Raw genomic sequence first — 24646 nt, 5'->3', positions numbered from 1 at the left:
ACAAAGAAACCCCACATTTACCATTTCATTCTTACCCTCTTTCTCCATCAGATAAATCATATTATTTCACTAGTGCGTCTCAGCTTCAAGATTAAATTAGCAACATAACTCCTAAAAAAAAAAGGGGGGGGGGGGGGGGGGAGGGGCTGAGGAGTAAAACCACAGGACTCGATGGGTCATCTCATATGACACTACTAGTGGGCAATCAACAGAGAAACAGAAGGATGAACATGATCAAACTTCCACCAAGTAAACAAAGTTTATCTGTAAAATAGATTTATTGCTAAATGTAGTTCAAAGTATCAACAGAAATTGCACATGCCATTTGATACCTCATTCATTAAGCACATTGATCTTTGAAAACATGATTCTGACTAATAAGCTGTGGTAAGTGGCTCTTGGATTCTTACTTTGTTGCTATTCTAGTGAAAGATCTGGACTCAAAAGCTGAAGAAAGAAAGAAAAAGCTTCAGTGCTTCTGCACTCATATCAGTTTCTCAACCTAATCACTAGGACAATTCTCTATTTATTTATTTATTCAAAGATTACAAGCATCACCAAATCCTATTTATGAGCTTGACTGAAAAAGGATCAAGGATGCAAAGTTCCCGTTTAAGGAACTTCACTATAAAGTGCTCTTCAAAAGTATTCTGAAGGGTACCAATAAAAAGACTGCACCGCTCCCAACCGCTCAATTATTTATCTCGAGTAACGCATCGTATACTTATTCTAAGAGAGCAGACAGCATGCCAAAAATGCAGAAACAATTGCTTCAGTTTTTCTTGGAATTTTGACTGAAAAAGTTTGCAGTTAAGTTCTAGCAATTTCACTGGATCCATCCAGGTATTGAAAAATAAGTAAAATTACTCTAATTAGTCTTTCAAAATAGATCACAAAATACAGCTTTCTTCCAAAAATAGGTGCATGTACTAATTTCAAGATTGAGTGTCAACTATGGTTCGTGCAATGTACTGTAGAATAAATTGTAGAATAGACATCTTTTTTTCAAAAGGTTTCAAGACAGTATATCTGGCTGAAATTATTTCTTTTAAGTCTTTTGTTGCTAGGTAGAACAGAAAAGTAATTTAAAAATAAGGTGAATCCAGCAGACACCCACAGAAGCAGCTCCACCACTGCACAAACCAACACACATATGTTTTAATATCAAATCTTGTGAATTCAGACACTTGTTGAGGACTTTCTGCAGTTTGATAGCAAATAAACAGCTCTTGTAGGCTAACGAGACAACTTGGTTAACACAATACTACTTGACTTACCTAACTGAAAGGCAAGTTACTTTCTTTCACTTCAATGTGAGTTTTCTTTCAACAGCAATAGGCATAGCTTGACTTCATGGTTGTATCAGAGTATGTGGAAGAACTACTTAGCTTATATTTTTGGCAGCACTCCTCTTCAAAAATTACTCAGCACACATTAATTGTACTCCACAAAAATCAAGCCAAAGCTTTGTAAATCCCTGGAAATGTTCCATTCAGAGTTTCTAAAGCTGCTGGCTCTGGGTATGACGAACAAATTGTCTTACAACAGTCTACTCTGTACATACGGCTGGCAGGAAGGATTTTTAATCTTCTCAGTGGAAGACTGTATTTTCATAATTCTAGCTCCAATAAAAATACCAGAGTTCCAATTATTAATTGATAGGCAATTTCCAATTTCAAGCCACATCTGTTTAAAATTTCTTTTTACTAATTCGTTTAAACGGCGTTATCACAACACTACAAAGAGTGATGGGGAAAAGTCATTCAGTTTTGCAAGGAAAAAGAAAAAAAATAACCAAAAACCAAGATACAGAAGAGAAACTGCTAAGCACAAAGAAATAAATGCAACTATACACAAGGTAGGGAATATAGCAGCTGTGAATACATAATACTCCACACACATTGATTCCTCATTACTTAACAATCATAACAAAACATTGCCTGAACAAAGACTTGCCACAAGAGGGGTTTTTTAGAGGTCAAAAATTAAGTTAACTTCTGAGTGGCCTTTTCTTACATATTTTTTTTTCCATATTTTTTGCCTTGTTAAGAATGAGTATGTATTAAGTGCGTTTATTTTTTCACCATTTCACAAACCACAGGCTGAGCATAGGTGATGGGAAAGAAGTATTCTGTCAGCTTCCAACAGAGAGTCCCTATCGAGATGCAGCTGTCCAACTACAGTACAGCTCAATTCTCTGAGTTTTTGTGAGCATTAATTAGTCTTCGTCGCATCTCCTGGTTCCTGACCCTGTTTTCTTCATACTGGAAGACAGATAAGGAAATTAATAGATCAGCTGTTATCATTAAACAGGTAAGTTAAATTTAAAAGTGTAGAGAGCATTTATTACTGAGGAACAGGAACTATCTTTGACTGTTGCATTACAAATTCAGTTCTTGTTAGTACCTATATATTGGTTCCTTTTTCCTTTGAAATTAACGTTGATTTGATTAAAATACATGTTTCTAAGTTTGAGGTTATTAAGCTAAAGAGTATTAGAACATTCTAGTAAAGAAAATTCCATTAATATTACGGAGTAACTTAATTATACAGCCATCTTATGTATGACAGCTACACTTCACACATGAACTAGGAAAAACGTTGCACTGGTGCTATTCTAGAGCACAGGTCAGGCTCTTTTCCTTTTAAAAGATACTGATTTATGTAAGGGTCTCTGCCTTCTGAGGCATTAATTTGTCATCACAGACTTGGTCTATTTTTGATCCTGGTCATTAATTACACACAGATAAAGTAGTATACCAAGACGAAAGGAACAAAGGGAAATCCGGATTGAATGAGGGTAAGGCTTTTTTGCATTTTTTACGGTTTAGAGAAGAAACACAACAGACAGGAGTCCAGTGTAAAACGGAACCAAGAAAGCCTTCACAGTTTAGACACATGCAGAAGACTACCATGCTTTCAAGTATGCTCCTGCACTAGCAAAAGCCTGAAAAGCCTAACTTTCCTTCACTGCAGCCGAAAAGGAAACCTTTTCATAGCTAAAAAGTGAAAAATTAAAAATCAATGCATGATTTTATATATATTTCATGAGAAGCAAATTATTCTTGGCCTTCAGTTAGAGCATATATTTGTCAATTTTTTAATAACTGGCATCAAGAATAAAACCCAAGTAACCCACAAATACTCAATTCTCTATAAAATGTAATAAACTGCTAAGGAGATTGATTTTTTAAAGGATTTGCAATTTTTCACTTATTATACTGACTGGCTTGTAACTGAAATAATTGCCCAAAACATTACTTAACATTTATAGAATGCTTAACTTTTTCCCATGCTAATATTTAATTTTTCAATAACCCATCCATGTTTTTACATAAAGAACAACGGACCTTTAAAAGCTACATCTCTACTTATTCTATACTTCTGAACAGCCTTTCAGGGGCTTCCTGGTAATGGCATATCAATGTAGCCATATATTAAGAAGGCAGACAAACACAGACATCAAGAACTCCTTTTAACATAGGGGCTTCAATGGAACAAAGGAAAACAAGATTACATGGAAAAAAACTTCATTATTTTACACATTTGTGCTACAGTTTTCACGGGGCGGAGGGTGGTATTTGACACAAGCAGATTAAATAATTTCCATAGACTGACAGAAGAAGAAAAGTGGTCCCAAACTGTTTGGCTATCATCCCCTAGAAGTTTCCCTTTTTAGACATGATTGTGAAATTTATGTCAAAATTGCTAAGTACAATTTCAAGTTAAAAGGAGAGTGAGCAGTTCATTTACGTGTTCTGTCACGTAGGCATGACAACCACAAACAGAAAGATCAGTTGTTAGTGTTCTGAAAATGTGCCCATTAGCTAGCTAATCTATTTAAACTCCTACAGTCTTCCATTCTTTCTATGCAGATGTAGTATGGCAATGAGTTAGGTTCTAAGCATCAATATTTTCATTTTGGACCTAACTCAGCAACTCCTCAAGCAGTTTCAGTCAGTATAACTGACTTCAGAAACAAGTGTTACTCACACAGAAGTGAACTCTTACTGTTTTATATTCTATTCTGTGTGAATACTACTACAAAAGAAAAAAAAATAAGAAAAAATCAGAAGCAATCTGTGAAGTCAGTTCCTATTTGCCATATTTGTTTGTTAGAATGAGTATTCGCCTATTTTTGTACATCCAAAAATAGATCATGGTATTTGTTAAAGCCAGACTTTACCTAACAAATTTATAAAAAAAAAGTTTAAATTGGGTCTCAAATGCCCACTCCAGAATGTGCTTACATTTATTCCTTTGTACTACTTAGTAAAAAGCAACTATTTCTATCCCATGGTCTACTTTTTTTATTAAGCATTTAACTCATAGTAAATTTGTTTCTTACCTCTTTCTTTAAGCACTTCCGCATCTCACGGTCAATATCATTGCAATGGCCAAAAAATTTCAAAATGTTGTGCTGATAAGTTAGGGAGAGAAAAAAAACTTTTACAATTCACATGTTTTTTCCTCTGACGCTCTAAATTTCTTAGAAGTCACTTGCATTGTGCAACATATCCCGGTCATCTTCTCCTTTTCTTTTTGAGAAAAACAATGCTTCATAACTTTTTTACTTAGCAGCTAGAGAGAAGTTAAAGCTACTCCCAAGCCTCCTTTGAGCCACCCCCACCTTGCTGAAAATTGAAGGTACTCACCATGTTGTACAACCAGACTAAAATAGGATACCTAAGCTGAAGCTATAAAGTCTAAATGTAGAGCATATTTTACTGATCTAGGAATCAGTCTTGCAACTTTCACTCACGCTAGCTTCAATAATGTAAAAATGTAAAAAAAAAATAATTAAATATTCTGAACTCCAGTTTGTGATACAGAAAGATATAGGGAGATCTACAGGCATCCTGTAGGTAATGTCCTCCGTGCTTTATTTTCATTATTTCTTCATGACCTAGAGAGGCAAAGGACTTGATGCTCCATCATCCCAACCACATGATGAATGTGTTGTTGGTCCAGAGATGCAGGCACTAGGCTTAGATGACTGAAATGTTAGAACCAGTATAAAAAACAGGGGATTAAATTTCTCCAGATCTTGAGGTTAGTAATTAAGATGCATTTACCATCTTTATGACACAGCTTAACTGTGGGCCTTGCATGCATACATAAGTGTTACTTTGTTTCTGAAAACCTGCAGGCATTGTCCTCACAAAGGCATTCCCCAGTTAACCTGATGATATTCGCCACAAAAATCTGTCCTCTTAGCCAGGATTTCCTGAAGCGATTTCATATTATCAGCCATCAAATCCCTCTCAGAATGCATTCTTCTAAAAGTACTACTTTCTCAGAGATGCTTGCTGCCATGCCAGAGTCTCATAGCAGAATCTAGTAGCAGAGCATCCAAGCAATTCAGAAGACCTGAGGGAGTGAAGGTTTTAGTAGATATTTACAACTATACAATCAACAGAGACAATTCCACCAATCTTTTAGAGAACTAATTAATTAAAAAATAAAGAGACCATGAAGAACAAAGCAGAGGAGAATGAAGGCACTTCCATATTTCAGAGGGAAACCTATGCACACTTCTAGCTGATGAACAGCTAGATGGGTTTATACATGTAATACAGGAACACTATCAAGAATTCAAACAGTGGACAAGATTTCAGCCAATAGAACATGGCTGAAAGTTGGAGCGGGTTAATAAAGATTATGACAAACACTTAACTATAGCAGTGCTATAATTAGCTTGTTTATTCGTCTTTGCTTTATAAAGGGCGTCAGATGACACTCTGAAGCAGTTGCATGTGATAAATGGTCACTTTACTGCAAGCTGATCTTGCTTTTACAGCATTTTCATTTTAGCTAATACAGACTTAATTTTGTATTCTATTCTCATACCTCATGTTAAGTTTCAAGGTAAATGCTCACATTTCAAGCTAACCTCACTATTACTAGTGCATACAGTAAGTTGAATCTACGTTTATTTAGCCAGATTCCTAAGCTGTCAACTTTTTGGCTCAGATGATGAGGAAAAAAGAATCCGTTTCCCAAAAATAATTATTACACCCGTTACAGTAATAGGATTGCAAGACAATATGCATTTCTTTTAGCTGCCACCTATACAAATAAGTCTCTTTAAAGCACGTACTTGGCACCAGAATGGAGTTGTTAAAAAAAATTTTAAAAATCAAAATAATGATGTCAAAAATAGGAATCCTGTTAACGTCTCCTTACTAGATGGAAATCTTGATGTAATGGGCAGGTTCTGCATTAGAAATAAAGTAAATCAAACATTTGTGAAAATGCACACACAGGATACCCAATTAAAAAATAATGCTTTTCATCCCTCAGGAATATTAATTTAAATTGTAGATGAAGGTTCTTAGGACACTTTGGCATAATAACAAAACAGCAGGTAGTCACTGATAACTGATTAAGATCACCGACTTCAGATTTCAGTTACTTCCATTTTAAAAGGGTATTTCAGCACATTGCCCTTGCATTTTAAATTAAAAGGTATTGCTTCCTTTCAACTGAGTGTGAAAGAAGCCATTTCGCCCATTTTGTTTTGAGACTGCTAGCACAGATACCCTCTTACACATAGTTCAGCACAAGGCTGACAAAAGTAACTCCTTTTCATGTAAAGATCAACTTCAAACAAAACCAAGAGAATATAATGCTGCATGTGTCTATTATTGCTGCTCCTAGTCCCTTCGTAAGTCAAACTGGCAACAGATTCCTTTGAATCACTTGCTGCCAAGGAATTCAAGTACACCTTTTAGTTCCAGTTCCCTCCTAAACTCAAGGCAGTCTAATAAGCTACATTAAACAAAAAGCCTTGTATAGTAACATTGTTATTAAAAAACCAAAACACACAAAACAAAACACACAAAACAAAACACACAAAACCCCAGTCAACCATTACTTTCAAGTAGTAAATGAGTCTGTCTGGATTCTCTAGTCAAATCATTGAAAGCCCAACTATATATGTACCAAAAAGCAGGACAAATCCAAGTGTATTTTCTTTCCTGATTGGATTTTTTTTCACAATTATGTGAAATTAATGCCAAGATTTTAATTTTATATTGCCTATAGAAGTTTTATTCTCCTCTTAACTGACAGTCATTTTAGTTCGCAACCCTTTTGATACTACTGTAGTTAATGTACAAGGAGAGTCTTCTCACTTCAATTCTAGCTACTGAACACTTTTACTGAACCCAACATTAAAGTTGTTTCAAAAAAAAATCAACTAAGGAAAATATAAAAGTCTCTACAATCTCTCAAACTACGTAAAGCATTTTTAGGCAAATTAAAATCTTAGAACTCAGAAGAAAAGCGTAACTCTTACACTGAATACATCTTTTAGTTTTAAAGCTTGTGGATGTTCTGTACAAGAACTCTGTATCTTAGGTTTAAAAAATCTAGACAGTACATAGGAACAGACAGGCAACGGTATTGGGAGCCCCACCTATGAGGTGGCATCAACAGGTTCCAGCATGCTTACATTTCAATGTACTGCTCTACAAGTGCCAATGAAAAACAATTAAATGTTGCTGACATACCCAGTACAGCATACTCATTGCAAGTGAATTCTAGTATTAAAACTCTGCTCCCCTCTTCGTTGTAATTTAGAAATCATAAGAAAGTGTGGTACCACAAGATTTTTTATGTTAATTTAGCTACTTTAAAATCTGCAAAAATATTGTTATCCCCCTTTCACGCAAAACATCTTCTCTCACATTTTGTGTCCTATAAGCATTGTTCTTCTTTCTGTAATACTTTTGCAAAGAAAAATCTAGATTTTTCCTCAACACGGTAAAGCTAACATATGTTTTGTCTTTGAATTTATGGATAACTGCATTACAAAAAAAGTATAAGCATCACATCTGAACATGGATGTGAAAATATTGTAGACTGCATGAAATTATGTAAACCATTGCTTTCCCATTCATACTCAACATCTAAATAATATTTTGTCTTAGCGAAAACTATCCAATTGAACTTTTTATGCATTTCCACAGACATGTATCTGTACAGAACATCTGTTTAGAGTATACAAGAGAACTGAGAAAATAACTGAAAATATTGCAACAATGCTGCAGATACCTTTCCTTGCAGGGGCTGATTCTTCTACATCTACAAGTTTACTACACAAATTAAAAAAAAAAGGTCTTCCAAATGAGTGGTGAAATTTCTGTCTTCTTGAAGCAAGAGCCTCAAGAAGCCCAAAGACAATTTGGCATTTTATATCCTTGGGTAGGTGCCTATTAAGAAGATGGAAGTCAAATAGGAATTCTCATTTAGCTCTCCAAGCATTCAATGTAAGGCATGCTGCATATCCAGACCCCCATCAACACACCTGCTTGTAACACCGGTGGACAGCTGGAATATGACAGTGCTGTCAGCATACAAAAAGAAGACTTTTGAAGTTGCATTTTGTTGTTTTTTGCGGGGCACACAGTACTAAAAGGTACAGAAGTTACTTCAGTTCTTAAAATAGGTCTATACTTGCCAAGCTGCAACACAGGAAATTTCAAGACATGTTTTATTTCCTAAAGAAATCACTGGCTAAATTTTACACAGTCATCAGATACCTCTTCAGTGAAAACGTACTAGCTACGTTTCATGGCTGTTCAGCCTAGAGGAGGTTTTCCTCTAAGATCATATAATATTCTCACTAATTCATCTGACACTCATTTCCCCAACCCACCCACTCTTTTCTCTGCTTAAAACTCCTTACCTCCTTGTGACACTTCTTGAGCAGACTGATAACTCTGTTACATTCTTCAGTGTGCAGATGAGGAGACAGGTCTGGATGCATCTTTAGTTAGGGATAATTTTAGTAGTATAAGAACAAGAATCTGACAAAACTTCCACCTGCCAACATTAAAATATGAAAACATAATTAGAAATTTCAAGTTAACCATTTCAGATATTATCACACAGTATTATTTTAACAAAAAATATTTTAGATCAAAACACAGATTAATATGTATAATTTATATTTGTACAGTTCAAGTAAATAAAACCAGCATATGTCTGTTCTCCTACACAACCCAAATGTTAAAAGTTAACTATAAATTTATATTCTTCACTATCATGAACATAAGCATGTATTTGGGATTTTAATTTTCAGGGACTTTCTAGTAACATTAATCTTTTTTGAACTGCAGATTATCTTTTTACCTCCCTACTTCAGTTTTCTTCTTTCTAGCTTTAAATAAAGCTAAGCATATGTAATTTTTTTTATGCCTTCCACAAAGATGTATCAGAACAAGAAGCACAATATTTCATTACAGCACTCCAGAAACTGGCATCTACATGCTTTTTAAAAAAACTCCTCATCCAAAGCATTGATGATGGTTTAAAAACCAGTACTTAATCACTTAAAGCAGCAATGATATTTTTCAATTATGCCAAATTGGAATGTCCCTTCTTGCAACTTCACATTGTTGTCTCTTGCCCTTCCACTGTGCTCCTCTAAAAAGCATGTGGACCTGTCTTCTACATGAATTCCCCCCTCCTTCAGGTAGTGGAAGACAGCATTTAGGTTTGCCTTGAGTCTTCTCTTTTGAACGCTAAAGCAGCCTAGCTCCCTTAACCTTGCTGCATATGCCAGATGTTCCACCCTCCTGACCCTCTTAGTTTCCCTTTTGCTGGACTCTTTTTATCATCTCTGTTAGGCTGTAGGACCCAAAGATGAACCCAGTATTTCAGATGTGGCCTCAAAACTGCCAAGAAGAGGATAATAACTTCCCCGTATCTGCTACCTACACTCCCAAGGCAGCCCAGTGTGCTGTTAGCCTTTGGTACCGCAAGGGTGCACTGCTAAATCACGTTTTAACTTCATGTCCACCAGTACACCCAGGTCCTTTTCTGCAGGGTTCTCTGGGGCAGGAGCAAACGTCACTCTAGAAATACTTTTTTTATATTATCCCCCATTTAAAAAAAAAAAATATTCCCAGAAGTAATTTTCAAGATCTTTTGTTGAAAAGGATGAAAGTGTCGTATGATAGTGGCTGAAACAAGATGACATCTTTGTTGTGGAAGATCACCAGGGAGGGAAGAAGAAAAGTCAAGTTCATACCAGGACAAACGGACTCATCTTGACAAAATTCTACTTGCATGACTCATACTGCCACTGAATTAAAAGAGATGCTTTTTCGTGTTTGTTTACTTAGTATTTTGTCATTCCCCCTCCTCCCAAAGAGATCCTAGCTGCAGTACATCAGGCAAATACCTCTACAACTTGTACTAAGTAACCATCACTGACTCAATGCTTCAGCTAAATAGCCAGTGGTGAGATTTTACAATTGCAGAATCCCAATATTCAGGCTGCAGTGCCGACAGCTATAATCTATACTGCTATTCCTAGAATACTCAAATAATATATTTGGCTCAAAGAAGTATGTACACTAATTTACCCAGTATTTTCCACCATGTGTTCAGCTTAACCAGAGTTACATTCCCACAAGCAAACTAAATTTTAAAAATCCAAACAGATTTAAAAGCCTCTTGAGACGCATAAGAATATGTTCCACACAGTGTTACAAACACACGTAGGAATTTCTTTCAAAAATCTCGAAGTCTAATATTACACTACATATACCCTCAGCACAGCAGAAGTTGGAAACTGTACAAGTTGCTTAAGCATTCCATTCAACAAATTAACAAATGAACCTTTAGAAATATGACAGCAGGAGCACGACTGTAACAGCAAAGTGATTAAGAACCCTGCTGTGTTATTGCCATCAGCTTTTGATTCCATGCCACACAAAGTCAATATGTTTTAAATTTATCAGATTTTTTTTGATAGCACTAGAGTTAGCATTCCCTTGAGAAGGTGACACGCTCAATGACTGCACATTACTTTAACATGTGTGAACCCAGCTGATTATTAAACCTCTTCATCATTCAGCCTCTGACCGCTCTTCCTAAAACTGTCATCTGAACTGGCTGTCACAGGAAAAGGCAAGACCGGTGCCCTAGTGGAACAGGTAGCACGCACACCAGCACAGGCCAAAAAGTCAAATGGAGCATTTCAAGCAAAGAATCACTATTTATAAACTAAGTTTAGTAATCACTACCATTGTTTACAAAATTATTATCAGATAAAGTGGATGAAAGTTATCAATGCCCCAAATAAATAGGTGAAAGTGCATTTCATCAATTAAAAGCCTTCTAACAACTCGAATTTTCCAATCAGCAGTCCTAACAGTCACACCAGTTCATAGACCAGTACTCCTGAAATTCATTTTCAAATAACATTCGATACTAAAATCTTTCAAGTTCAGTAATAGATACAATACTCAGTTCACATAGGTTATGATGGATTAAAGTAACAAAACATCTTCCAGTGGTCATGGAAGGCTTAACTAGAGCCTTTAAGAATTTCATGAAGTTCACGACTGAACAGTGTTATCAGTGCTCAATATTATATTAATGTTTAGGAGGGTCAGATTAGACAGTGATCTATGATCACAGAAGGCTAAAATATTTTTGTGGGAGGGAAATGACTGATAGACAAAAGAGTTCCAAAATTAACAAAAACACGTATGAAAAAAGGACGGCATGCGGTATTGGTTTCCTTAGTTTCTTTTTAATAATATTCTAACCTAAAATAAAGATAGCAGGTTGCCATCTTACCAGAAGTTAAATCAACATGGACATAATTTTATATAGGTGGTAGCTCATAAGGAATTGAAGTATGAAGAAACACCGGGGCCGGGGGGGGGGGGGGGGGGGGGGGGAATGCACAAAAAAATTGGGAATAAGCAATATAAATTGCCTGAGAAAACTACTAACAGAAACGCTGTATCAAGAATGTCAAGGTAAGCATACAATTTCTGTAGAAGAAATACTAGCAAGTAAAGCAGAAGAACAATATTAAGAAAGTACAGGAATTGCTTTAGGAAGAAAATGGACCACAAAATGCTAAGCAAACTTTAGTTTCTGAAGCAAATATTTGGAAAGAAGCATTTAGATGAACTCTTGACATAAAGGCACTGACTGATTTCACTGGGTTGCACAAAAATGGTCTGCCCTTTAATGTGTTTTATATGAGATTTTGAATTCTGTGCTGTTTTTCCTTCCTGGTTAAAAATTATACTACATGTGTATCTAAATGAATTGGTTGAAATGCCTTAAGAAGTAACTGCAAAATTCTATAAACCATTAGCCTCTGAAGGTCGAAGACATGAATAAAGATGATTGATCTTTTGACTTCCTTAACCAGTTTCTAAATCTATGATATCCTTCAGGGAAAAAAAAGAATTATGAAATTGTCTCGTTCCAGTATCATGTTCTGTGTAGTTTATCTTAAAGTGGGAAAAATAGGGGGTGTTCTACCTTTACAGTTTACAACACAAACCATTTAAAAAAAAAAAAAAAAAAGAAATCAAAAGCCTAAACTTAGAAATTATCTGACAATGATAGTAATTTTCCAATACTAATATTTTTTTTTAGAAAAATAACACTTAGAAGATAATTCCTTGCATAAGCAATCCTAGACACTATGCATATCAAATTACTAGATTTCACAACAGGTATCAGCATACAAGTTATCAAGAAGCGATACTCATTCCTAATCTAAAAGGTGATTTATACACATGTTCAATACATTAAATATTTAATTTTCATGTACAAAAGGAACCTGCGTGTATTATGGAATTCACAATAAAACTGCAGCTACCTAGCAAGTAGGCAGAAACCAAAAGGCTGCCCAAAACAGCAGGCAAGAACACTGGATGCATTTCATTCACATTCCTGTTAGACACCAAAATTTGGGATAAAGTGCTTGTTTCTCTCCTGACCTCCTTATGGCAAACAGCAACAAAAAGACCTAGCCGTGTGGAAAAGTAAAGGGTTTGGTACATTCCCACTTCTTTCTCAAATGAAGCACGAGATCAGCATGTCGGGAATCTAGGAAAGTTCCTTCTTCTCTCAGAATCTCCCATAAACATGAACTAACCCGTTTGGTGATGCAGAAGGAAAACTAAATTAGGTTGCTTTAGTCTTGCTGATTACCTTAATGCTTAGTATTTCCATGTTTGGGAACAACAACAAAAGAAAGGTTTAAATCTAGATAATTGTTTTTCTAATATGCTTTTTCCATATTTCCTTAAAACATGTTAGAAGACTATTCTTTAAACCAAGTTTTGCTAATTTTTCCATTTAAAACATTGCACACAGAAGTCTTTTTTTTTTCCTCCAGGTTTCCAAAGTCAATGGTAAAAAAGAAAACCACGTGAATTCACACATTGCTCAGAAAAATTACTTCTTAAAGGAAAATGCAAATCCTTTTCTACCAACCCTGAAGATGAAAAATTGCATCTGAGCATCTACATTGCTAATCATTAAGCTCCTTAACCAGCACAGTATTACAGAACACACACATTTGCTGCAAACTCTCAAATAGTACCCACGAGATGGCAGCACGACCGTGCAAATGAGGACAGGTACTACTAACAAGAGGGAAGGGCAAACAAATCCGCACATTCCAATAAAGCCACTGTACTCACCATGTGTAACATTTACTATCGCACTTCATTACTCTAACTTGAGTAAGGCCACACATTTTGAGTTTTAAGTTTTCAGTCACATAGCATTGTTCGGTTTGGCTTTGAAGAAAAATACAATCCAAACAGCTCTTTGTTTACTCAAGTCATTAATGTTTTCCATCAGATTATAAAAAGTTTTAGCATAAGAAAGGATTCAGCTCCACACCTAACTGGATGGTGTTACCTGAAGATACTATTCATGTCACTTCAGCAGAACTTCTGAATTCCTACTATCTTTCATACACAATTTATAAATATTTTTGATGACAGTTTAGAATACTCAGAAGAAGATAGTCATTTCACAGTCATTCAGTGAAATGAGAGAACACAATTGATGAACACCATGTCAAAAACCTAGGGAACTCTAAACTAAGGGCTCTGTTTCTAGCTTTCAATGACATGATTAATGTCTTCCAGATCTAGGTATTAAAGCATCATTCCATGCATTCCATGCTGCTATCCTTAAGGTTGTGATTAGGCACATTGATAGTGTGCCCTAACTTTCCATTGTTTCCAAGAAATTTAGAAATTCACTTTAATAAACCAAGTTTCACTGACTCTTATAAAATCTAGTCATAACCTCTTGAATTTCAGTCTTCAAAACTATGCACTAGTTTTCTAGTATCACACAGGGGGCAGCATAATTTAGATACAGATCTATGAAGACTTGCAAATAGTAAAGAAATGCAAAAACGGGTAAATTATGCCTACTTTTAATTTTTTTATATAAAGTATGTAGATTACATTTCCTTTCCCTGAATCTAAAGAATAATAATTAAAACCCCTCTTTGGTAAATAAGATTCACCCTGATTTTAACTGGTTTTTTTACATGACCACTTTCTGCCAACAATTCAACATCCCTCACAGCAGCAGAATGAGCACTCACCTGCTACTTTTAGTAAGAAGTATCCGATAAAACTACATCATACCTGATGTTATACTTAGTAAAGCAAGTTAAGAAGATGTTAGTCCTACCTAATGAATAAAGCAAGTCGAACACCAACTTGATATTCAAATAATGTCAAGTTTTATTTGTGGCTAAAGTCAACGATCAAGTAAAGCACAGTAAGGTATTTTCACCTTCGGGCAATTATTTAAGGGCCGATTCACACAACAAACATCAGCAGTTACAGGACAATTAGTGGAGTATTTTTATTATAACATGCAGCAAGTCAAACTGCACAATATTGCGTTAGATCAGAAAAGATTACAGAAGCCACCACTTTCTAATCCTGCTACATCTATGAAGATGACTATACACAGCTAAGAATGACAAGACCCAGCCAGTATAAAAGTTAACACACGCTGAAGATGAGGTGCTGTCACCAAACCCACAGAAGCTGCACAAGCTATTTTTGTACTTCAGCATCCACCAAACCAGGCTTCATTTCACCAGCTTCATTCATTTCCCAATGAAGCAAAGAACACTATAAACCTCATAATGCTAGTGGAATTGCCTGGCTTACTGTACAAGTGTTTTTTCCTTTCTGAAAGGGGATCACACTTCGCAGTTGGAAAAGACAGGGCCTCATCCCCTGAGCAAGCCTCCCTGAAGAAAGGCACATTGCACTTAGCAGAAAGTGAATACTATTGGTGTAATACAGCTTCGCTATCGGGTGCTACACCGTTATCAACAGTTAAGGCAGACGAGGAAGCCCACTTAACTAGCGTGCACTGCTGTCTGTAGTTTCTCCATGTTCTTAAAATAGCGACGGGATACACACAGACACAAGGTAAAGCAAGTATAGGCCAGTCACAAGGGAGGGCCCCCTGTTCCCACTCACAACAGCCGCTTTAAAGCCCCTCTTTGAGGCTTGAAGAAGGCAGCAAGGTGAGCAGCGGGCCCCAGAAGCCAGCGCCGAGCTCAGGCACGGTCCAGCACGGCTGCCCCACAGCCGGGCGGCAGGGAGGGCTCCGATACGTGCCCCCTTTTCTTTTTGAGCGAGAAAACAAGAACACTGCGCGCTGGGGTCCGGCCAAGGCCCCCCTCTTAGCCACCCACGCACTTACTCCAGTCCCCAGAGGACGAGCCCAACCAAGAGAGGCAGGCACCACGGCAGGCACGCCGCCCACGCAGGGCCAGAAAGTGCCACAGGGGACGGAAACAGCCGGAAGTGACCTCAACACACTCCGCAGCCGCGGGAAGAGCCCTCACGGCGGGGCGGGAGGCGGGCGGGAGGCGGGGCGCATTGCGATTGGGCGGCTCGGGCACCGCGCGGAGCCTAACTGGGCGCTTCGAAAGGAGGGCGGCGATTGGTGGTTGGCGGTTGAGCGGGAAGATAGGCGGCTCGGGCCCGGCCCGGCAGTGGGCGGCTGCAGTGGGTAGGCTACGGATCTCTGCTCGGCTGCGCTGGTCGCTTGGCGTCTGTCCCTGTGGCCTCCTCGCAGGTACCCGGACAGGTAGTAACAGTCCTGGGTAAGGGCTAGTGCCCTATCCCTGTCCAGAAACTCATACCAGGCCTCCGTCAGTGAGGGAAATGAGGTCTTGGGGGTAAAACGATCGTAGAAAGCGTTTTAAGTTGTTGGTGCCCAAAGCGCTGTTGTTGGTGCCCACCGAGATCTGTGGTAATGCTGTGCTTAGGACTAATGCCAGCCTTCTGCTGGTCGTGCTTAGATACAGATTTGTGCGCCTTGCTAAGGGAACGCATCTCCTGGGCCTGCCTGTGCCTTGATCTTTTCTCTAACGTTTCAACTTTTTAGGTGGCTTCGTCATGGATGAAACTGTTGTTGAGTACATCCGAAGAACTGTACTGAAAATCCCACGAGATAAGATCAAGGCAGTGCTACAGGAATGGGACTTTTTGTCAGAGAAACAGCTGCAGACCATAAAGTTCAATCAGATAAAGGACAACATTTCTTATGATGTTGCTCAGCTCTGTGAGGTAATCCTTGCGTTCGGGAACTGCTTGTCTGTGCTATACAGGATGCATGTTGAAGCACTATCAAAAAACCATTCTTATGAAGAAATGAATTTTCTTTGCCCGTAACACAGAATCAAATTTCAGTTTGTAGTCTGGAAAATATAAAGCTGAGCTGGTAATACCATCGATTTTGCCTGGCTGATAGGAGTGCAGGATTGACCCTTACCAAGTATGAAAGCATGTGTTTTGAGCACTAAGTTGCACAAGGTGTGTTAAATATTTAAAAAAATGGGTGTATTTCTACATTGTAAAATAAAGGCATGGATGGAGATTTCCACGCATTACAGAGGGCTAATTTAAATCTATTTAGTATGGGTAATGATAGCACAATCATTTTCTATCTTTTCTATCAGTTTCTATCTTTTCGACTTCCTAGATATTTTTGAAAAATTTCCTTGGCCAGAGCAACTTCTGTTTTGAATACTGTAAGCAAAAAAAGTTTTCTGATCTTCCACTTAAGCACTCTGACTTCGGTGTGCCAGGAATCTTTTACATGTACCATGAGTCTTTCTCTGTGGTATCATAACCCAGATAGATACAGTTTTTACTGATATCTCTTAAATTCTATAGCTTTTTATATTGTTTCATTTGAATTTAATACTCGAAGATTAATTGCATGGAGTGTAGATCCAATTGTAGGCAAAAAACTGTGAAGTTATTCTTGTAAGAGAGCAAATGTCATATTTTAAACTAGCATTTGTTTCTGAAACGTTCTTATCTGTAACAAGTAGTGTCATAAAGTTTCTTAATTTTTTTTCATGCTGTGAATGTTAAATAAGGAGGAACTAAGCACGTTAAAATTCCTGACAGTGAAATACTAACCAGCGTTGCATAATGTCATCAATACACATTAATGTTACTTTCTAACTGCTTGTACTGTAAGGACAGTGTTCTTGCTGCCTCTGCAGAGGCACACTTAAACCTTGCTGAAATAGCTTTTGTTATCGGTTTTGCAAAACTGTATTGTGTCCACGTTGGGACCAGGTGTGGTGTCTTTGAGGAGTGCCTACATGCTGTGGACTTAGGTGCAATGTAATTTAAACCGCCAATACTGAGATTTTTCACTTACTAAACAGTGTGATAAAGCATTCTGTACCTGCAGTTCACCGTGCACATTCTTCTTTCTAGGAAAATTCTGCAGACATAAAGCAAGCAGCTATCCTAGACATAATTTGTAAGTAAAAAATTACTTAAAATAACATTTATATTTTTTTAGGAGTAATTTGATAACACCCTTAATTACACAGCAGTTGCCCTAGTGAGCTATGGATTATTTGGTGTAAACAGATTACATTTCAGATGACAGAACTTACTAGATCTGACCTTTTTTAAAAAATTTTCAAAAGCTCGCAATCAGCAAAAGCATGTTTGCTTCTTCTGAGGTCTGAATATATGTAAACTGGTAAGCCACATACAGCACAGAGTTACAAATACAGAGAGAGATATTTGTCTCCAGTATTCACTGAACCCTAAAATCAGTAATATTGTGCTCTAGTAGGGAGTGACGTAGGCAAAACTCAGCAAATACTCCAGTTGGAACTCTTAACTCCAATATTAATTCACAATTTGATTATTTAATAGCTTAAATCTCAAGGTTTCTTTTAGCAGTCTACCCTTAGTTTGAGTTTAGACTGAGTTTTGGTAATTTTAGGGAAAATCCTTCTTTAAACGTTAAGCAACTAATAAAGGGTATCTCTGAGGTTTAACTGCATTACAAATAATCTTCCCATCTCTTAATAAAACACTATTTTGCTTCTAGGTATGCTATAATTGGTAGTTTAAGAATGCTGAATAAATTATATTGTGTTATCAGAAGTAATTTTTTTAAATAAACGTCATAAAAGTATCGTAAAATTATTTCTTCCTTCAATTACCATTTGATAATACACTATGTTATTGAGCAATTCCTATTTTTCTTAGACAACTACACCTACCCAAACAAAAGACTGTGGAGTGTTTACCAGATGAGAAAAACAGGTAAAAATGTCTTTCCTTGCTGTAATCTCACAGTTCTCAGCAACTTAACAGCAGTGCTGCTTCATATTGTACAATTTAAACACACATACAGTCTAATATGCTTTTTTCAGTGGAGAGATCTTTAACATTTAACTATAGTCTAGCATGGATTTCCCAATGGAGTTATTTTTTTTTAGTGTTTTTAGAATACTTTCTATTAACTTCTCAAGCAATTATTAGAAATTAGTAACTACTAATTAAATATTTTACTCTGTATGGCAATAATGACAATCAAATTTAATATACAGCTTTTTGTATAAGGCTATGCAACTTCAGCCTTTTCTTCTTAATTTTGTTTTAGTAAAACTAAAAACATCTCCGATCTAGGTCTTGTAAACACAGTTCTCATTATTTTTTTTTTTTTTCTTCTGTGACAGGGGGAGGAACAGAAACTTTTGACTTACAAGTTCTCAAAAAAAAATTTAAGAGACAACTTCGGTCAGTCTTGAAAAATGTAAGAATAAATGCATTCTAAATTTGTTACAGAACTCTGGCATCAATAGATTCTTTTTGTAACTTTAGTGAGGTTTCTTTTTCTTACAGTCTACATCAGAAATTAAATGGAATTATTCATTTGGGAATGGTAGGAACTGTATGTGAAATAGGAAAAATTTATTACATATCTTTTCTAGAAACTTTACAATTATGCTGGAGTGAAATAAAATTTAAGTTTGCCTTAAGATATGACTGACTTCAAGAAAGGCAGTATATTTGTTTTCTATCAAATTTTTGTCCTATTTGAGTGCACACACATTGCTTAGGTAAGTTGATGTTGCTTTGTCCTGCTACCCAATAACAATACACAAACAAATCAAATCAGAGTATAGAGAGAAACTGACGTAGCCAGTAAGCAGGATAAGACATTCGGTTATTATGATTCAGATTAGTAGCCAAATTGTATCCATTTCCTTTTAGTTCTGTTCTCGAAATGTGATGGATTTGAGAATTTGGTCCTGGTATTTCATTATATTATAATGACTGAAATACCATTGTCAATAGCAAGAAGCCATTTCTAGACTACAGAAATGAACATGGTAAGAAAAACACGGAAAGGAAATATGATCATCTCACTTTCTGACTAAGCAATCTGCAAAAACCTTTTCTTGCTTCAGCTTAGCAGCTTCATTTAAGCAAGGTAATAGAAAATGCCTCTGGCTAGTTAGCTGTGCCACTTCTTGACACACAAAGGATTCCCACTGACAAGAGTGGATAGCAACAAATACACATCAGACTATCAAATAATCAGCTGCAGTTTATATAACTATTATAATAAAGTTGCAATATTTTCATTTTATCCACAAAAACTTTGAGAATTGATGTTGTTCCAGCAATTTAAATGGTTTGACCTAGCTGGACTAAAAGCATGGCTACATATGCTTCAGTCAAAGGGAGGAAGTTTTGGTGGTGTAGGTTTTTTTAAAGGAAGTTTTCCAACTTTTAAATCACTCAGATTGAGTCAAGTTAAAAAGAAATAACTGAGAGCAAATCTACATGAACAGGAAAGGGAATCTTCAAATTTCTGACTGTGTATTCTTGAGCAGTGATAAATACTACATTCAGGTCTGAAATCACAATTTGATCAAATGTTTAGTGTCTCAAAAACTGGGCATGCTGGAAGTATTGGCACTAGCCCTCCATGTAAATAGGCACCTGTTTGTTGTGGTGTTATTTTCCCAAAATATTTTTCCCCAAAAAAAGGGGCTTTTGTAATAAGCCATTTTTATTTTCACCCTTCAGAAGAAAATGAGTATCCAACAGGAAGAAAAGTCATATTGGAGTTTGAAAGGTGATTTCCCTTCCTTCCCCCCCCCGCCCCCAGTTTGTGAGGTTATAATTTTTTCTGTGGAAAACTGATTTAATTACAATCCTGACCACACTAGTGGGATTTGTTTCTTATTCAAGCAGTAGTGTACTATATTATGTTTGGGTCCTGTGAACACAGGGTTAAGAGATAATATAATCTTTATAGATGCCTGAATATGCTGGTAAATCAAAGCTTTTCTTTTTCTGGTAGGTCACCATCAACTTCAGAGAATATGAGGATAGTGCAATCTGGATCAGAATTGCCTGGGGAACACCATATACAAAACCAAACCAGTACAAAACCAGCTATGTTGTATACCATTCACAGACTCCCTATGTCTTCATTTCGCCCTCAGTGCTGAAGAGCAACTTGCCTCTGCTATGCCAGGTACAGAATAAAACTGTGTCCCTGACTTCATCACAGTCTTGTAGAGCTGTAACTGTGTTATCTTTTAAGAGGATGGGTGAAGATTTGTCACTTAATGTAATTTACTAATTTAGATATTATTTTCTTTTCCCCTTAGTTCATGATAACAATGGGGTAAAAAACAATCTTTGTGACCTTTGGAATGCTACATAGTGAACAAATTCAGTTTATTGAGATTTTTGCTGACCTTGAATGGTTCTAATTTCTTACCAAGGCAATATTCAGTTAAATTGTCTCAGAAGTTAAAGAATATTCCATCAACACAGTTAACTTCAAGAACTAAATGAATGAGCTCATGAGGAAATCCCATTTATTAGTTTTAAAAGAAGTTTTCTGTCAACTCATGATCAGCATTGGTAGTCTTTGCATTTTTTTCCCTATTTAGCAGACTTCTGTACTAGTAACTTAATTATTTTATTAATCTGATTTTTTTATTTTTCAGCTGATAAGGTTGTAGGGCTTATCTGATTAACTGACACTTAATAACAGTCTAATCAGTATTTTTTCAACATGAGTCCTGCTAGTTAAAAGGGAAGTTGCTTACCTTGAAACAAAAACTTCTCAATGTCTAGAAATACCATATTTTTTCCATATTATAAACACAGTGATGATTAAGACTGATGTTAAATAAATTTCAATTTTTATTTAAAGGCCCTCGTTGTTGCTTCCAATTACCATGACATCTGTGCAATGGAGCTTCGAAGTCATTCTTTAAATTCCCTTAAAGATATTGTGTTTAAGACATATAGCCAGGTGAGCCACTTCACAAGTATATCCGAAGATAAGTCTTGCTTTTTGTTTCAGGCCTAGTTCTTGGCCCTAGCAGAGGGGGAAATTCACTTCTTCCAAGAAACCATCAAGTTAAAGTAATATTGAATTACTGAGGTGGACAGCCTCTCATTAAGGTAACGTTACAATAGGAATGTAATTACTTGGTATCCCACCTACTCTTTATCATTGTTACTGATGGTTAAACTCAGTCTAAAATTGTATGAACGATTCAGTCCTGGATTTTTTAGCATCACTTCACTAGGCTTCCCAGAGCAATGAGTGGAAGTCTATTAGAATGGGTATTTACTTTGTTCATCCATGTAAAACTTGTAAATAGGGAAATGTACACACGTAACATAGGATGGGCATTCTTTTCTCAAAGTACTGCTGGGAATTCCGAGTTCTAGCAATTGTCAAAAACTGGAAAAATACTTGCTTTCAGAATAAGAAGTAAAAAGAAATGTGGAAAGTTGTTTTCAGCTACAGCCTCTAAAAGTGGGAATGAACTAAAACTTTTTTCTTTTCTCCCTCTCATTCTCTCAATCTAGAATTTCCAAACGTATTGTCCAAAACCTATACAAGAAAGGAATGTAGCTCCAGAAAGTGGTATGTATATTTTAAATTGGAGTTTCAATGTCATTACTGCTGGCTTATGAAATGAGATTTGTAGTAGGAAATGTCCATCTGTTACATCCATGTTACATGAACCATCCTGGTGGGGTGCCATAATACTGTTTTCTCACTAGGAGAGGTAGGTATTTCCCCATTACTGTCACTGAAGACAGTTACAAAACCAGAAATACTTAATGCCCAATATCTCCTTTGGTATTGGCTTGGGGTTGGTTGGTGGTTTTTTTTGGTAAGAACTGGAAATATAAATGATGGAGACAACTAGCTTATGAAAAAAGATCATGAGGTATTCTTTAAAGTTAGTATTTTCAGATTTTCACTGGAGTAATCTGATCAGAAAACCAGTATTGTATTAGCCGACAAATTGGTCTTTCTGGTTTTCTCTCTTCTCTTCCCTACTTTTTTCCCCCCTGTAGAAGATTTAAGGATAATTCAAGAAAACAGAAGTGAGAAAGAAAGAATAAAGAGATTGAATCGGGAAGTTTTTGGTGATGGTCCTCAACCGCAACTTGAATTTGCACAATATAAGGTAGTAAAAGCAACAAACTTGGGGATTTTTTTTTTTGTTTTATGCTTTAAATGTAGTAGTAGCAACACTAAATTGGAAATTGAAGAAATAGTTTTTTAAAAAACTTTAGGGAGGACATTTAAAATAAATTAGTTAGAAGTATCTTTAAGAAATAATTTGCATTGAGATTTGGTCAGACTAGTAAACCATGTTTCAGTCTTTCAGCCTGTGAACCAAGCATTTGAACTTGTAAGTCTATCTCTATTACAAAAACACCAGCAGTGTGTTGAAATGTGAGAAACTAGGGTTATTTGAAGTACATACAAAGCTCATGTGCATATAATACCATAATTTAACTTGGATTATGCATAGATTTTATCTGATGAACACATACTGGAAATTCTAAGAGATACTTAACATATTTTCCAGTATTACTAAATGAGCTGCCCCTTTCAGCAGAAAACTGCTTACCACATGGTGGCACCCTCTGATTTTATTAAAATATTCCTCCAGCTGGAACAATATTAACATTACAAATAAGATACAGTCTTATTACATACTACGTTTTTAATGTTATGTTTAAATCATAACATATAAATTATAGTCATTGCTTATACTCCCTGTTCAATTTTGTGTTAACAGCTTGAGACGATGTTTAAAAGTAATCCTAAAATGGATGTTTTAGATAAAGAACCATTCAGATGCCTGGTCAAGTTTTCTAGTCCACATCTTTTAGAATCACTGAAATCCTTGGCACCAGCAGGTAAGTGTTCCAGCTCTATAAAGTGGAGGAAGAATTCACAATTTAATGTTTTTGTCATCCTACACTTTGCTTGTATCTTGCATAAGGGAGAACCTTTACAGTTTTGTTTACTAGAGTAAAAATGTTACCACTACAAAAATTTGTCAGAATATACTTACCAGTTTGTTCCTAGAATTACTGGTTTGTACACAGATGCTCAAGCTGTGGTTTTAAGTTTTGTAACAGTTATGAAAGGCAATACTGGTTGAGTTAAGCTATAATTATCTGTCTCTTTCTAGGTATGGCTGATGCAGCACTTTCGCCGCTACTTACATGTATACCACACAAAGCTAGGAATTATTTCAAGATTAAAGAGAAGAAAGCTTTCTCTCCAGAAAGCTTTGTGACCCGTTAATTTAAAACAGATTCATAGAGAAATATACAACATGGTGCAGCACAAGAAGAGTTAACAGAAGTCTTTAACAGGAGAAATGGAGAGTATGGTTATTTTACCTGTAAATGTGATGACTGCTCTTAACTGTATTTTTAATAGTATCTGGGAAGTTAGAGCTTAATAAAGACATAACAAGACAGCTCTGGCTATTCAGTTTAGTATCATAGCTATGGCTTGCTAAGATATTCTAGGTGGCCTCCTTGTTTCAGCTCCAGTTCAGCAGTGTAACAAAACACGTGCCCTGTTTTGAACATGTGAATATTCCCATTCAAATAAGTGGGACTACCCGTCTGCAGGTCAGGCGTGTTTTTATCTTGCCTGTCTTTGAATATAATCTTCATCTGCCATGGGGGAAAAGGGGCTCTTGGAATATTGAGAGTGAAAGGCTTCCATCCAACTTTATTAGATATTAATTCAGATCCAGAGTTTTTACTTGGCAAGGGTTACAGCCGATAACAAATACTTTAATACCAATAGACAAGATTTTTTTTTAATGTCTTAAGAAATTTTATTTTAGAGGAATGCAGTGAAACAGGTGATCATTTTCTTTTGAGGAAGTCCATGTTTTGGAATATTTCATTTAAGATTTGATCCTTCTGCAATTTGATCCTTGCACACTACTGCTTTTTTGTGCTTGGGAACATAAGTATTTTAGAATCAAGATGGCAACATTCACTAATGCAAACAACACCTTTGCAATGGAGTTCTTTAGATTTGGTAAACTAATTGGTAATGTATATATTCTTATGTAACTTGCAGTTTAGGACTATCTGCTAGCAATGCATGTTTAGGACACCCACCTGCATGATTTAAGTGTTAGTTTGACAAAATACTTAATGTTAGGATTCTGAAACAATTGCAA

At 36.3% G+C, this 24646-nt stretch overlaps 2 protein-coding genes across 4 annotated transcripts; one reads left to right on the top strand and one right to left on the bottom strand.

The window, feature by feature from the left end:
• Positions 1–259: 259 nt before the first annotated feature.
• On the bottom strand, positions 260–15658 carry CMC2 (C-X9-C motif containing 2). Its single transcript, XM_080410794.1, has 4 exons — positions 15523–15658; positions 8693–8829; positions 4349–4420; positions 260–2264 (listed from the first exon to the last, which is right to left on the bottom strand). Exons 2-4 carry the CDS (start codon positions 8771–8773, stop codon positions 2190–2192), a joined length of 228 nt encoding a protein of 75 aa, XP_080266920.1. The 5' UTR covers positions 8774–8829; positions 15523–15658; the 3' UTR covers positions 260–2189.
• CENPN (centromere protein N) lies at positions 15647–23923 on the top strand. Of its 3 annotated transcripts, none has more exons than XM_080410761.1 (11): positions 15647–15912; positions 16213–16394; positions 17562–17607; positions 18354–18410; positions 18827–18903; positions 20464–20640; positions 21331–21432; positions 21999–22056; positions 22497–22609; positions 23231–23351; positions 23630–23923. In XM_080410761.1, exons 2-11 carry the CDS (start codon positions 16224–16226, stop codon positions 23743–23745), a joined length of 1038 nt encoding a protein of 345 aa, XP_080266887.1. In that variant the 5' UTR covers positions 15647–15912; positions 16213–16223; the 3' UTR covers positions 23746–23923. The 3 variants fall into 3 exon arrangements, with proteins under 3 accessions (XP_080266887.1, XP_080266886.1, XP_080266885.1); XM_080410760.1 differs by having other exon boundaries at positions 15780–15834; XM_080410759.1 differs by having other exon boundaries at positions 15793–15900.
• The last annotated feature ends 723 nt before the right edge of the window (positions 23924–24646 follow it).

The sequence above is a fragment of the Falco punctatus genome (genome assembly GCF_963210335.1).
Source record: "Falco punctatus genome assembly, chromosome: 14".
Lineage (NCBI taxonomy): Eukaryota > Metazoa > Chordata > Aves > Falconiformes > Falconidae > Falco > Falco punctatus.
Note: the sequence above shows the minus strand (reverse complement) of the source record. Positions and strands in the feature narration are given on the sequence as shown.

What these genes read in the sequence shown, in the direction of transcription:
- CMC2 (XM_080410794.1), bottom strand. Translation starts at nt 8,773, where the DNA reads ATGCATCCAGACCTGTCTCCTCATCTGCACACTGAAGAATGTAACAGA. An exon ending in TCAAGAAGTGTCACAAGGAG is followed by an intron (nt 4,421 to 8,692) that starts GTAAGGAGTTTT and finishes CTAACTTATCAG; the next exon opens with CACAACATTTTGAAATTTTT. An exon ending in GGAAGTGCTTAAAGAAAGAG is followed by an intron (nt 2,265 to 4,348) that starts GTAAGAAACAAA and finishes TCTGTCTTCCAG; the next exon opens with TATGAAGAAAACAGGGTCAG.
- CENPN (XM_080410761.1), top strand. Translation starts at nt 16,224, where the DNA reads ATGGATGAAACTGTTGTTGAGTACATCCGAAGAACTGTACTGAAAATC. An exon ending in AGCTATCCTAGACATAATTT is followed by an intron (nt 17,608 to 18,353) that starts GTAAGTAAAAAA and finishes TATTTTTCTTAG; the next exon opens with ACAACTACACCTACCCAAAC. An exon ending in TTACCAGATGAGAAAAACAG is followed by an intron (nt 18,411 to 18,826) that starts GTAAAAATGTCT and finishes CTTCTGTGACAG; the next exon opens with GGGGAGGAACAGAAACTTTT.